A 15,902-nucleotide genomic window follows, 5' to 3' on the forward strand; every position below is an offset into this window, starting at 1 on the left:
TTTCTACAGCTCTGTGATTAAAGCAGCTCAGTGACCAGTGGGAATGGCAGTGTCAGCATCTTGGCTGATGGGAGCTACAGGAATAGTCTGAAGGTGTCTGAAAATATCAGCCCGACTGTCCCTAGGAATTGTAGTTCCCACCTAAACTCTGCCAGAAATGCCCCACCAGACCGCAGCCTCCAGTTAGGCCGCTTGTCGCTCATCAGCTTGCTCTTGCTTCCCTGTAGTGTTCCTTTAGCAATGGAGGTCACCTGTTTGCTGCAGTCAATGGAAATGTGATTCACATTTTCACCACCACAAGCCTGGAGAACATCACAAACCTGAAAGGACACACAGGGAAGGTAAGTGAATGAACAGCATTTGGGAAACAAGGGACCTGGAAGCACGTACTATGCTAGTGGATGGGATACAGGTAAACAAAGGTGGAGCAATTTTTTCCGCATGGAGCTCACTGTCTACTTGGGAAAAGAAACTGTAAAGCAAATGCACAGACTCTAGTTAATTCAGTGAAGGAAAACAAGGGTTTCCTGTAAGAGGAAATAACAAAGGAGTAGGCATAACAGGTTGGGGCAGTTTACAAAGGCTTAGTCCTGCAGTGAGGAGGAATTAACCAGACAGAGCTAGTAATTACTGTAGATAAGGATTTAAAGACCCACAGAGACTGCAGCAGCTGCCAGAGGAACTGTGGGGCTGAGAACATAGGTACCTGGATGAAGCAGGAGGTCAGCTGACACTGGAGATGTTCACAGCGGCCTCAACACACGGAACCTTGTGGGCCTTGTGAAGATTTTATCTTGTCTTCCTTATTCCTTAAAATCATTGAGGATTTTCAGGGCAGGAAGTGATAGACCAGATTTGCATTTTAAAGATTGCCTTGGCTGCAGAATAAAGAATATGTTGAGGATGGAAATGATAAAGGGGCTCTTGTGAATGTCTACACGCTAAATGATAGTGTTTTGAACCACAGTGGTAGTAGCACAGTTAGGGGAAAGATATTTAGAAAATGAAATCAATAGATCCTGGAGTGGATTGTTATCAGTCATGAACAGGAAGAAGACAAAGATCTAATGGGCGAAAAGTCAGCAAAGGGATCTGAAGAAAAGAGGCAGTTGGAATGGGAAGGCATCCCAGGCAGAAGGTGAAAGAGAGGATGGAGTGGGGGGTACGAAATAGGATGGTGCTTCATGTTTTCTGTAGCTAGAATATTGGGCACATTTGAGGAGGGATAAAAGAGGGATCTAGAGAGTTTGGATGTTTTCTAGAAGGCAGTGTATGTATGCCAGAGAGGTAATTCTTGAAACGGGGTTGAAGCTGCATTAGAGAAGACAGAAGCTAGAGTGATGGAGACCATCTAGGAAGTGAGGGTAAAAGATGAGTTTGGAACTCAACCATGACTTTCACAGTGGGTATAAAATAGGTATTACATTCCATTTGGATATGTTATGTATATGTGTGGAGATCAGAAAAGAAATCAAGGCTGAAAGTGAAAATTTGGGGGATTAGGTGATAGTGGAAGTGGAGGATAGATCAGATCACCAAGGGCCTGTGTGGAATCTGAGAAGAGTCTTAGGCAGGAGAGAGTTGACCAACATTTAGGGGTTGGATAGAAGAAGAGGCGTCTGAAAATGACAATACAAGAAGAACCTGGAATGGAGAATTGTATCAAAGAAGGGAACCAAATAACCTTCAAAAGGATAAAGTTATCAGTGGTACTAGATATCAGAAAATATCATGTACTCATAAAGACTAAAAGCTGACCATTGATTAACAATTAACAGGTTATGAGAAGGAAAAATATATATAAGTTGGAAGGATTTAAAGGTACCATGCAAACACAAGCATTATTATTGACAGCCGCTCAACTCCCCTTAGCTTTAACAACAAACCAGTCTTCAGGTGACAGAGGAGATGCAGGTGACAGCACAGAAGGTAATTCGGATGCTCTTTCTAGGACTGTGTGTGCCCCCCTGGGGAGCCCCACCCCACCAGTCCAAGAAAGCAGCCATTTGTGTCATCATTTTACAAGAATTTAAAACAGTGGTCTCTAATTGGTGGTATATGTTGGAGCTACATGTGTAACATGTTTTAAAAATTGAGAGGATGCAGCTTAAGCCATACATAGAGAAATTTATAACCATAAATATACATATTAGAAATGAAAATCAATGATATAAGCATCTATCTCAAAGAACAACAACTTCAAAGAAAATAAAAGGCAGGAAACAATAAAGACAAGAAGAGAAGTTAATGAAATAGAAAACAAATGAAGCCAGGTGTGGTGGCGCACGCCTGTAATCCCAGCACTCGGGAGGCTGAGGCAGGAGGATTGCTGTGAGTTTGAGGCCAGCCTGGGCTACATAGTGAGTTCAGAGCCAGCCTGTAAAACAAAACGAGATCCTGTCTCAAAAAAAGAACAAAAGAAATCAAAAGGGAAGAAAAGAAAGAAAACAAAGCTACAAAATAAGACTATCAAAGCCAAAACCTGATTTTTGAAAACACCAAATAGGCAAATCCTTAGCATGACTGATCAAGGAAAAAGGAGAAAGAAGATATGCATACCCATTTTGAGGAATGAAAAGGGGATGTCATCACGGGTCCTCTATAAATCAAAAGTTTGGGGATATTATGAACAACTTTATATAAACAAATCTGAATATGTAGATGAAACTGAAAAATTTCTATGAAATGGAACTGCAATGAAAAAACATCCTATAAAGTAAACTCCAGGCCCAGATCAGATCACTGGAGAATTATGTCAACATCTGTTTATTTATTTTTATTTTTTATTTTTGTGTTTTGTTTTGTTTTTCTGGTACTGGGGATCAAACTCAGGACCTCATACTTGCCAGGCAGGTGCTATGCTATGGATCTAAATCGCCAGCCCTGTCAAAATTTAAAGAAATAAAATAATGCTGATCTTGAAAAAAATCTCTTTTGGAGAATTGAAAACGTCTGCTTCCCAAGTGTTGGTCTATGAGCTCAGAATAATTGTGATACCAAGAGCTGTCAAAGACACAAGAAAAAAATAAGCCAGTCTTTTTCATTAAGATAGAAGAGTCTTAAATAAAATATTACAAAACTAATCCAGAAACATATAAAAAGGATAATACAGAATAACCAAGTTGGGCTTATCCAGAAATGCATAATTGTTTTAGATTTTGAAATTAAGTAATGTGTTCTACCTAATTAATGTGAGAAAAAAATCATGAGCTCACCTCTCTAAAGGTAGGTACACTAAAATTGATGAGATTAACATCCATTCATGATTTTTAAAGCACTTGGCCATCTAGAAACAATGGGGAACTCCCTAAATCCTCTATATTTATAGAAAACCTACAACAAACAGTATTCTTTATCATTAAATTATGAAAGCATTCCTTCAGAGATAATGAGCAAATATAATGCCTTTGTTTATCCTTCTCCTGAGTCCTGCCTAGTGAAATAAGGCAACAAAAGGAACTAAAAAGCATAAATATTGGAAAATAAGAAATAAAACTATCACAACCAACATTTGATTATGTAGAAAATTCAAACAATGTTCAGATAAACTTAAAATGAGTAAATCTAGAAATATTATTGGAAATAAACTCACTATATTTTAAAATTATATTCTTATATAACAGTAACAAACAACTATAAAATATTATTTAAAAGGTGGAGATGGGTTGAGAAGATGGCTAAAGATATGGCAGACAGGGCAGGAATCACAGAGATACCCTAATGGGTGGCCAGTGAGTCACAAGATTGGTGACTTATAGGGACAGTGAGAAGAGCAAATATAGTGAAGATAATAGGACCTAGGTTTCTCATATTGGAGAAGGAAGTTATAGATGTGGCAAGGGAGCTGGACTAGAATTAATCTTGTGCTTGAATCAAAATTGGAGGTATCAGCGTGAATTCATGATGTTTAATACCTAGAGATAGGTAGCTAACAGATATAGATGGTGTACATACACATTTAAAGAGGAATTAAAAACCAAGTCTACACAATCTCTTCCAGAAAATAGAAGAGGTAACCTAGCCCAACTCATTTGACAAAACCAATATACTGTGATGCCAAAACCTGGCAAAAAGAGTATATTAAAAACAACAACAACAACAAAACGTACAAATCAATGTCCTTCATGACCATAGAATCAGAAGTTTTTAACACTGTATTAGTATATTGAATCTAGCAATATATATTAAAAGGCAGTATATTTCATGACCAGTGAGATCTATTCTAGGAATAAAATGCTGGTTCAATACTTGAAAATCAGTCAGTATAATCTACCATATTAATGGGCTGATGGGAAAAAATCAAGAGTTTTAACTTCCAAATTTATCTGACTTACTTCTAGTAAAATATAGAAGCTTTTCTCTCACAGAGTCCATTCAGCACTATCCTTTGTTGGGCTGTCATTGCTGTACATATTACATTTTTTTGTGTTTATAAGCCCAACAATATATTGTTTATTATTATTCTGTATGACCTTATTGTGTCTTTTAAGAAAGACAATGGAAAAAAAATGAGAACAAGTGTTAATTTGTAAATTTGTTAAGTCAGTTTAAAGAATAAAGAAAGCATAATCTGTGATTGTACTATATCTTTTTGGGGGCGGGGGTACTAGGGATAGAACTCAAGCCTTTGTGCTTGTGAGGCAGGCGGCAGAACCACTGAGCCAAATCCTTGGCCCTGGGAATTGAACTCTGGACCTTGTGCTTGCTAAGCAGGCAGCTAAATCCCCAGCCCATCTTCATCCTGATTATTGTACTTTTCAACTCTAGAATTTCCACTTGATTTTTAAATCATTTCTGTCTCCTATTGATATCCTTTATTGGATAAGATTTGTCATTGTGCCTTCCTTTCAATGTTTAAACATGGTTTCCTTTAGTTCACTGAATGTATTTATATTAGCTGCTTTGAAGTCTCTGCTAACTCCACCATCTTGGCACCTCCAAAGGCAGTTTCTTTTGTCTGTCTACCTTTTCCCTTTCTTTTCCTTTTTGGTCACACTATCTGTTTGGGTTGTTTGTTGCATATTTAATAAGTTTTTAACTGATAAAATATTTCAGACAATATATTGTAGCAATACTGAATACTTCTCTCCCTAGGGAGTTGTTCTTATTGGTAGTGGTAGTTGGTTGATTGGTCAATTGGTTGGTTGGTTGGTTATTCATTTAATAACTTGGTGGAGCTAATCCTGTGACACATTTTCCCCTGTGATACAGTACTAGGAAGCCTCTGACATACATGCCTAGATTTTTCTTTCTAGGCTTCTAACCTGTCTACCTAGGATTTGCCTCTGGGTGGCATACACTGCCTATTAACCACAGGCTGTGCATAAGCCCCGTAGCCAATTAAATTTTTACTTTGTACTGCTGGATGCATATGTACTTGGAAGCTGCTATCACAATTCAGTGAATTTATGGTTTCTTCTCTGTTTTCAGGAGAGATTGGTAGTTGGGATGGGCCTGCGCTGTACTTGACAAGGCGAGGCCTTGCTCAGGTACACAGTCTTCCAGGATGCCAAAGATAAGTGACTATTTCTAAGCCTGCCTTCTTAGATGCCCCTGATTGATTGTTCAGTATTACTTGGTCCACTGGGCCAAGTGAGATTTTCACCTTTGAGTAAACTGGCCTTCGAGTAGTTTAGGAGGTGCTTTTGTGTTTTCCTGTGTCCTGCTCTGATTGCTGCTGAGGGGGAGCCCCTCCCTAGAGTTGTCTGTGAACCCCAAAGGAGCTCTTCTTGACTCTCCCTTGTTCTATTAAAATTCTGTTGCTCTGTAATTTCGCTTATATTGTGGTTACCAGCTCTTCCTAGTCACTCCCTGCCAAGATTTTACACATGCCCATAAGCACAGACTTTTCCATGTTCTGTTCCAAATGCAGTCCTCACAGGCAGAGCTGTGGAGCTCTTTGTGTCAGGGCCTGAATCTCCCCTGGGCAGACCCTTGCTCCACTGTACCAGATCTAGGGACAAGGACCTGCTTTCCAAGAGTGATAGCCCCACTCTGGAAATTGTGAGAGCAGGATAAATGGAAATCCTTGGTCTTTTCAGCTTGCTCCTCAGGGCGAGGAACCCCCAACCTTCAGCAAAATGGGGCAGGAGCAATCAGGCACCACTATTCTTCACCTATTGCACTTACAGTAGAGCTTCTGCTTACAAGTGAGAACTGCAGGTGGGAGGGAACCCAGGTCTTCTTGGCCATGCCTGCCTGGGTTACAGCTCCTGCAACAAGAGGCTAGGGATGCGAAACATTACCTGTCTGCCCTTCCTGGGGTGAAACTATAGCCCAATACCAGGAGCTGCAGGGACCAGGAGTCCCTTGGTCTTGGCAACTCTTGCCCAGAGTACGCAGCAGTGCCATTTCTAGAGCTGGGGTGGGTAATGGGGCAAGTCATGGCTCAAAGGCCACAGACTGTTCTTACTGAGACAGGGTAGATTTTCTTGAGTGAATGTTTCTTCACTTGCCATATACCCTAACACAACTTCCAGAGATTTTAAATAGTTGTTTTGATCATTTTTATCAGTTCACTTACTTCATTAGGATTAGCTGAGATCCTTACTCTGCCATTCTGGAAATCTACTCTGTGCTATTTTTGCAACTGCCTGGGAATAAATAATAAATGTTTAAAAATTAAAAATTTTAAGACACAGCAATATTTGACTGGTAATATAGCATTAAGAAGCCATTGTGATTCAGTCTTTGCATTCATAAAGTACAAAAGAAATAGGAGTGCTTGTCCTCAGGGTTTTGCAAGCCTCTTAAAAAACAAAATGTGAGCAGCCAGGGATTTAGCTCAGTGGTTCTGCCACCTGCCTTGCAAGCACAAGGACCCAAGTTTGATAAGACACAGCAATATTTGACTGGTAATATAGCATTAAGAAGCCATTGTGATTCAGTCTTTGCATTCATAAAGTACAAAAGAAATAGGAGTGCTTGTCCTCAGGGTTTTGCAAGCCTCTTAAAAAACAAAATGTGAGCAGCCAGGGATTTAGCTCAGTGGTTCTGCCACCTGCCTTGCAAGCACAAGGACCCAAGTTTGATATCTGACCATGGTTGGACACAGCTTAATGTGTGGTGACTCTTCCCAAGGCCCCCAGGTAGCATGGTCCTGATTCTGTGGCAGTTTTTATAGCACCAGGATAAATCTCCTCTAGGGCAAGAAATTCAACTCTGGTGGTACCAGAAAAAGAAAAAGTTTGTGCTTTTGGGCTGGGGATGTAGCTCAGTAATGCAGCCGCCTGACTCACAAGTGGAAGGTCCTGACTTCAATCCCTGGTACCAAAAAAATTTGAAAAACAAAATGTTAACATTTCCAAGAGACTGTGTTTTGTAATTATAGAAGGGAGGCCCTCCAGCAGGAAGAAATAATCTGAATTCATCTAGTAGAGTACCTGAGGAACTCATCCCCTTCCCATACTGGGGTGTGTATATGAGTGTGTGCACACACACACACACACACACACACGGGTACCACTTCCTCCCGGCTGACTTTGTCCTCTGCAGATCCGTTCAGTTGTGTGGAATGCAGATGACAGCAAACTGATTTCTGCTGGCACAGATGGCGCTGTATATGAATGGAATCTGTCCTCAGGAAAGAGAGAGACAGAGTGTGTGCTCAAGTCCTGCAGCTACAACTGTGTTACCATCTCCCCTGATGCCAAAATTATCTTTGCTGTTGGATCGGACCAGACCCTCAAGGAGATTGCAGATTCTTCGGTGAGCCTGCCCTGCACACCCCTTTGGCTGCCGCACAGCCCCGCAGAAGATGTCCTCAGGAGAGAGAGACAGAGTGTGTGCTCAAGTCCTGCAGCTACAACTGTGTTACCATCTCCCCTGATGCCAAAATTATCTTTGCTGTTGGATCGGACCAGACCCTCAAGGAGATTGCAGATTCTTCGGTGAGCCTCTCCCGCACACAAGTTGGATCGGACCAGACCCTCAAGGAGATTGCAGATTCTTCGGTGAGCCTGCCCTGCACACCCCTTTGGCTGCCGCACAGCCCCGCAGAAGCCTCCTGTGCCTACAGCAGAAAGTGTGCCCAGAAAAAGGGCTCTTCCTTATTGAATAGCACCTGGCTACTCTCTCTGTTAGGTCAGCTAAGTTATTGCTACTTCTTGAATTTCCTGCCCGTCACCCTTCCAGACTGGGCTAAATTGTGTTGCCTCTTTCCACTTCCATTGTGCACGCTGTCTATGACTTCTCTTCTACCCTCCGGGCATGAGTGTCAGCAGCGTGCCCAGTGCACTCTTGCTCACAGTGCACACTTAGCTGGGGTAAAAACACAACTATCATTAACTACTGCAAACTGGGCTTGTCAACTCTATATTCTTTTCTAAATCCCCACCTCTGAAATGTTAGAATTATCACATTTGGATCTACACAGTTAAGGGCAGAGAAGAGGGCTCAGCAAGGAAACTTCATACAAATGTGGCTTGTATCCTCCAGAAGCCCAGGGATGGCTGATATCATTGGTTTCTCTAGCTTTTTCTCAGCCCCTCTCATGGGGCTGGTGCCTGGCGAGGTGCTTGGCTACCACAGAAGCAAACTGACCCGAGGCAGGTTTCCCCATGGTTGGACACAGCTTAATGTGTGGTGACTCTTCCCAAGGCCCCCAGGTAGCATGGTCCTGATTCTGTGGCAGTTTTTATAGCACCAGGATAAATCTCCTCTAGGGCAAGAAATTCACTCCTCTTGATATCCTTAGTTTGTGCCTTTTATGTGCTAGGCAGTATGTCAAATGCTATAAGGAAAAGAAAAAAGATGCAGACCTCTGAGAGTGCTGTTTAAGGAAAGGAAGAGAATGACATCAGGACAGTGGATACATAGCTCACCCTCTTAGCTGAACAGAGCTGTCTGTGTTCCAGATCCTTCGAGAGATGTCAGCATTTGATGTCATCTACACAGCTATTGTCATCTCACATTCTGGGCGCATGATGTTTGTGGGCACCTCAGTGGGAACCATTCGTGCCATGAAGTACCCTCTACCTATACAGAAAGAATTCAATGAGTACCAGGCTCATGCTGGTCCTGTCACCAAGGTGAGACGGACCTTCCCTCCATCAGGGGCCCTGTCCCAGATCGTGCCCGATGGTCCTTCATCCTTCAACCTCCTGGTGTCACTTCTCTCTTCTTATTCATCTGTCAACCAATTGCCTATTGTCAATCTATTGCCTACTTGTTTTAATTACTCTAGGAATTTATTTTAGGAATTAATCAGAGATATGCCAAAAGATTACTAGCAAGGTTGTTCACCATAAAATGCACAAGAATGGGCCATTTGATAGATGCTGTAGTTTCTCACCCAGGCCAACACATCTCCAGCTGCTGGGAGAGTTGACTGCTAATAACCCTCAGCTTCTCCCTTCTCCACAGAATTGCCCTGGATTAAAAGAGTCATAGCCAGGAAATTAGCGGCTAAAACTTTCTGAAGATACAGTAGATTACCTCCAGAGCCAATAATACGAGCATACATTTGAAAATTGTCCTTCCATGCCTTCCATGTAGAATCTATGGTCAGTAGCTAAATTTGAAAACAACCAAATGTCCATCTACAGAAGAATGGATCAGCAAAATTGTGGTGGATCCATGCAATGCAATGGTGTTCAGCCTTTAAAGTGACTTAAGTTTTGAGAAAAAATGTTTTTCTGCAGTACAGTACCTGATGAACCTTAAGGACATTGTACTAACTGAAATGAGCCACTCAAAAAATGACACATACAGCGTGATTCTGCTTTTATAGGATGCTTAGTCAAAATCAGACAAAGTAGAATAGTTGCCATGATTAGGAAGAAGGAAAAATGGGTAACTGTTACTTAATACATATAGTTTTGGTTTTTATAAGTGTTATCGAGTTATATGGTGATGATGGTGACACAGCATTAATAATGTGTTTAGTGCAGGATCCCAGTAATGAATGTAGCTGTATTACAGACCTAGATTGTACCAATAAACGCAATAAATAAATAAATAAAAAATAATGTGTTTAACAACACTGAACTAAATATACATGTCAAACACCTGGCTACTCTCTCTGTTAGGTCAGCTAAGTTATTGCTACTTCTTGAATTTCCTGCCCGTCACCCTTCCAGACTGGGCTAAATTGTGTTGCCTCTTTCCACTTCCATTGTGCACGCTGTCTATGACTTCTCTTCTACCCTCCGGGCATGAGTGTCAGCAGCGTGCCCAGTGCACTCTTGCTCACAGTGCACACTTAGCTGGGGTAAAAACACAACTATCATTAACTACTGCAAACTGGGCTTGTCAACTCTATATTCTTTTCTAAATCCCCACCTCTGAAATGTTAGAATTATCACATTTGGATCTACACAGTTAAGGGCAGAGAAGAGGGCTCAGCAAGGAAACTTCATACAAATGTGGCTTGTATCCTCCAGAAGCCCAGGGATGGCTGATATCATTGGTTTCTCTAGCTTTTTCTCAGCTCCTCTCATGGGGCTGGTGCCTGGCGAGGTGCTTGGCTACCACAGAAGCAAACTGACCCGAGGCAGGTTTCCCAGCTTGGCTACCAGAAGCAAACTGACCCGAGGCAGGTTTCCTCATGGTTGGACACAGCTTAATGTGTGGTGACTCTTCCCAAGGCCCCCAGGTAGCGTGGTCCTGATTCTGTGGCAGTTTTTATAGCACCAGGATAAATCTCTTCTAGAGCAAGAAATTCACTCCTCTTGATATCCTTAGTTTGTGCCTTTTATGTGCTAGGCAGTATGTCAAATGCTATAAGGAAAAGAAAAAAGATGCAGACCTCTGAGAGTGCTGCTTAAGGAAAGGAAGAGAATGATATCAGGACAGTAGAGACATAGCTCACCCTCTTAGCTGAACAGAGCTGTCTGTGTTCCAGATCCTTCGAGAGATGTCAGCATTTGATGTCATCTACACAGCTATTGTCATCTCACACTCTGGGCGCATGATGTTTGTGGGCACCTCAGTGGGAACCATTCGTGCCATGAAGTACCCTCTACCTATACAGAAAGAATTCAATGAGTACCAGGCTCATGCTGGTCCTGTCACCAAGGTGAGACGGACCTTCCCTCCATCAGGGGCCCTGTCCCAGATCGTGCCCGATGGTCCTTCATCCTTCAACCTCCTGGTGTCACTTCTCTCTTCTTATTCATCTGTCAACCAATTGCCTATTGTCAATCTATTGCCTACTTGTTTTAATTACTCTAGGAATTTATTTTAGGAATTAATCAGAGATATGCCAAAAGATTACTAGCAAGGTTGTTCACCATAAAATGCACAAGAATGGGCCATTTGATAGATGCTGTAGTTTCTCACCCAGGCCAACACATCTCCAGCTGCTGGGAGAGTTGACTGCTAATAACCCTCAGCTTCTCCCTTCTCCACAGAATTGCCCTGGATTAAAAGAGTCATAGCCAGGAAATTAGCGACTAAAACTTTCTGAAGATACAGTAGATTACCTCCAGAGCCAATAATACGAGCATACATTTGAAAATTGTCCTTCCATGCCTTCCATGTAGAATCTATGGTCGGTAGCTAAATTTGAAAACAACCAAATGTCCATCTACAGAAGAATGGATCAGCAAAATTGTGGTGGATCCATGCAATGCAATGGTGTTCAGCCTTTAAAGTGACTTAAGTTTTGAGAAAAAATGTTTTTCTGCAGTACAGTACCTGATGAACCTTAAGGACATTGTACTAACTGAAATGAGCCACTCAAAAAATGACACATACAGCGTGATTCCGCCTTTATAGGATGCTTAGTCAAAATCAGACAAAGTAGAATAGTTGTCATGATTAGGAAGAGGGAAAAATGGGTAACTGTTACTTAATGCACATAGTTTTGGTTTTTATAAGTGTTATCGAGTTATATGGTGATGATGGTGATATAGCATTAATAATGTGTTTAGTGCAGGATCACAGTAATGAATGTAGCTGTATTATAGGTGTTTAGTACAGGATCCCAGTAATGAATGTAGCTGTATTACAGACCTAGATTGTACCAATAGACGCAATAAATAAATAAATAAAAAATAATGTGTTTAACAACACTGAACTAAATATACATGTCAAAACAGATAAGGTGGTATTACAATATGTGCATTTTGCCAAAGTTGAAAAAATGAATATCATGGTTGGACACAGCTTAATGTGTGGTGACTCTTCCCAAGGCCCCCAGGTAGCGTGGTCCTGATTCTGTGGCAGTTTTTATAGCACCAGGATAAATCTCCTCTAGGGCAAGAAATTCACTCCTCTTGATATCCTTAGTTTGTGCCTTTTATGTGCTAGGCAGTATGTCAAATGCTATAAGGAAAAGAAAAAAGATGCAGACCTCTGAGAGTGCTGTTTAAGGAAAGGAAGAGAATGACATCAGGACAGTAGAGACATAGCTCACCCTCTTAGCTGAACAGAGCTGTCTGTGTTCCAGATCCTTCGAGAGATGTCAGCATTTGATGTCATCTACACAGCTATTGTCATCTCACATTCTGGGCGCATGATGTTTGTGGGCACCTCAGTGGGAACCATTCGTGCCATGAAGTACCCTCTACCTATACAGAAAGAATTCAATGAGTACCAGGCTCATGCTGGTCCTGTCACCAAGGTGAGACGGACCTTCCCTCCATCAGGGGCCCTGTCCCAGATCGTGCCCGATGGTCCTTCATCCTTCAACCTCCTGGTGTCACTTCTCTCTTCTTATTCATCTGTCAACCAATTGCCTATTGTCAATCTATTGCCTACTTGTTTTAATTACTCTAGGAATTTATTTTAGGAATTAATCAGAGATATGCCAAAAGATTACTAGCAAGGTTGTTCACCATAAAATGCACAAGAATGGGCCATTTGATAGATGCTGTAGTTTCTCACCCAGGCCAACACATCTCCAGCTGCTGGGAGAGTTGACTGCTAATAACCCTCAGCTTCTCCCTTCTCCACAGAATTGCCCTGGATTAAAAGAGTCATAGCCAGGAAATTAGCGACTAAAACTTTCTGAAGATACAGTAGATTACCTCCAGAGCCAATAATACGAGCATACATTTGAAAATTGTCCTTCCATGCCTTCCATGTAGAATCTATGGTCGGTAGCTAAATTTGAAAACAACCAAATGTCCATCTACAGAAGAATGGATCAGCAAAATTGTGGTGGATCCATGCAATGCAATGGTGTTCAGCCTTTAAAGTGACTTAAGTTTTGAGAAAAAATGTTTTTCTGCAGTACAGTACCTGATGAACCTTAAGGACATTGTACTAACTGAAATGAGCCACTCAAAAAATGACACATACAGCGTGATTCCGCCTTTATAGGATGCTTAGTCAAAATCAGACAAAGTAGAATAGTTGTCATGATTAGGAAGAGGGAAAAATGGGTAACTGTTACTTAATGCACATAGTTTTGGTTTTTATAAGTGTTATCGAGTTATATGGTGATGATGGTGATATAGCATTAATAATGTGTTTAGTGCAGGATCACAGTAATGAATGTAGCTGTATTATAGGTGTTTAGTACAGGATCCCAGTAATGAATGTAGCTGTATTACAGACCTAGATTGTACCAATAGACGCAATAAATAAATAAATAAAAAATAATGTGTTTAACAACACTGAACTAAATATACATGTCAAAACAGATAAGGTGGTATTACAATATGTGCATTTTGCCAAAGTTGAAAAAATGAATAAAAAAGAATTCTGTAGCATAAAACATGATTGTCAAGAAATCATAGCCAATGGAAAATTCTAGATTATTCACAGGGAAGGAAAAAAATGGTATCTATGTTTATACAGAGCCCATGAAAAATGGGCACTGGGAAAATATATGTCTCCTCTCCCCTCTCTGCCCTTATTTCAGATGAATGGCATGAAGACCTGGGAATTTTAGTGTGTCCTATTCTGTACTGGCTTACCTGTAGAACTATCTGTATTTTATTTATTTATTTTTTTTGTTTGTTTGTTTGTTTTTTGTTTTTTGTTTTTCGAGACAGGGACTGACTATGTAGTTGAGACTGACCTGGAACTCACTATGTAGCCAGGCTGGTCTTCAACTCACAGGAATCCTCCTGCCTCAGCCTCCCAAGTGCTGGGATTACAGGCGTGCGCCACCACACCCTGCTACTATCTTTATTTTAAAAAGGATTTTTTTCATTATAAAATGACATATTTCTGTACTGAGTCTGGCGTTGGGTCCCAAGTAAATATATAGTCCTCTCCTTCCCTTCAGATCTACTAGACTTTGTGAATAAGATGATTGTTGTTATAGAAGAAATGTTTGCTTTAGAGGTAAAGATCCGCATAGCAGCATCATCAAATATTTTGACACATTTGTATCTTCCCTTATGAATGTTGTGTGTGTATTAAATAACATTTGGTCATATGATAGGGCCACTCTTTTGTGGCCTGTTTTAAAAAAAAATTAACACTGTTATAAAGCATTTTTCCATATAGCTAAATATTCCTCAAAAGCTACATAAGTATCCTATCATACAATGAACAACAAAGCCTTAACTCTTCTCTTTCAACTGTAGCATCAAATATTTTGACACATTTGTATCTTCCCTTATGTATGTTGTGTGTGTATTAAATAACATTGGGTCATATGATAGGGCCACTCTTTTGTGGCCTGTTTTAAAAAAAAATTTAACACTGTTATAAAGCATTTTTCCATATAGCTAAATATTCCTCAAAAGCTACATAAGTATCCTATCATACAATGAACAACAAAGCCTTAACTCTTCTCTTTCAACTGTTCATTTCAATGATAGATTATAGTGAATATCTTATATGCACATTTATATATGCATCTCTGATTATTTCCTAAGGCTAACTTCCTAGCAGAGATGCTGTTGCTAGACACAGATTCCTAGAGATCAGCAATGATAGATTATAGTGAATATCTTAATGCACATTTATATATGCATCTCTGATTATTTCCTAAGGCTAACTTCCTAGACAGAGATGCTGTTGCTAGACAGAGATTCCTAGAGATCTCTATTTTCAAGGTTCTTAGCACATATTGCTAATTGGGTAAAGATACTTTTCAAAGTTAACTCCTTGGCCCTAACTTCTTGTTGTAAAATAATTATAGTCACAGGACATTTTAAAGATAGCACAAAGATCCTCTATACTCAGTTTCCCCCAGTAATGATATCTGATATCATTCTAAGTACAATTCCAGACCAGAATACCAAGATCGGCACACTGCAAGTGTGTAAATCTGTGTCATAGCGTCGCGTGCATACCTAGTGGAGCCACCACCACCATCGGGACACGAAACTGCTCTGTCACCAAGACCTGCTCCATGCTGCCCTCCTGTAGTCCCATCCACCCTCCCCACCATCCTACTCCTCAGCAACCACGCATTCATGATCTATTTCTGTCATTTTGTCATTTTGACAATTTTATATAAATACAACTATATAACGATTCATAAACCTTCTGAGGTAGCTTTTCCTGCTCAGCATAATGCTCTTCAGACCTACCCGCTTTATTTTGTGTGCTAGTAATTTATTGCTTTTTTATTGCCACATAGTATTCCATGATATTACAGTGTAAGTAAGCCACAGTTTGTTTAACCTTCCTCCCACTGTCGGATATTTTTTTCTAGGTTTCTGGCTATTACAAATAAAGCTGCTATCATGACTGATAAGTCATGTGCAGGTTTCTGTATGGACTTAAATTTTCTTTGTTTGATTGTTTTAAGTTTCACTATTGTCCCGGAAGTACAATTACGGAGTCATGTGGTAAGCGGATCTTTAGGGTTTGGAGAAACTGCCAAGTTGTTATCCAGAACGGCAAGAGTTCTTTACACTCTGCATGCATGATAGGTAAGTCTGAAAATTGCAGCCCTGCAGGGAACATAGAAAAAGGCTTGCTTCTTTTACTCTTCCACAGAAGGCCCCTGTGGAGGCTCCTGTCTCATGCTTGCCTGGGACTATATCTGCCCC

At 40.7% G+C, this 15,902-nt stretch overlaps 1 protein-coding gene across 1 annotated transcript in view; it reads left to right on the plus strand.

The window, feature by feature from the left end:
- Nucleotides 1-15,902, plus strand: part of Cfap57 (cilia and flagella associated protein 57) — a 70,736-nt gene that overhangs the window by 22,744 nt on the left and 32,090 nt on the right. The window contains exons 9-14 of the mRNA XM_019208692.2: nt 228-341; nt 7,495-7,707; nt 8,856-9,194; nt 10,844-11,017; nt 12,392-12,617; nt 15,659-15,698. Of these exons, the coding sequence (XP_019064237.1) occupies nt 228-341; nt 7,495-7,707; nt 8,856-9,194; nt 10,844-11,017; nt 12,392-12,617; nt 15,659-15,698 (1,106 nt within the window). The remainder of the gene's footprint in view (nt 1-227; nt 342-7,494; nt 7,708-8,855; nt 9,195-10,843; nt 11,018-12,391; nt 12,618-15,658; nt 15,699-15,902) is intronic.

Source organism: Fukomys damarensis, unplaced genomic scaffold (assembly GCF_012274545.1).
Source record: "Fukomys damarensis isolate Sample0158 unplaced genomic scaffold, DMR_v1.0_HiC HiC_scaffold_23, whole genome shotgun sequence".
In the NCBI taxonomy this organism is placed as follows: domain Eukaryota; kingdom Metazoa; phylum Chordata; class Mammalia; order Rodentia; family Bathyergidae; genus Fukomys; species Fukomys damarensis.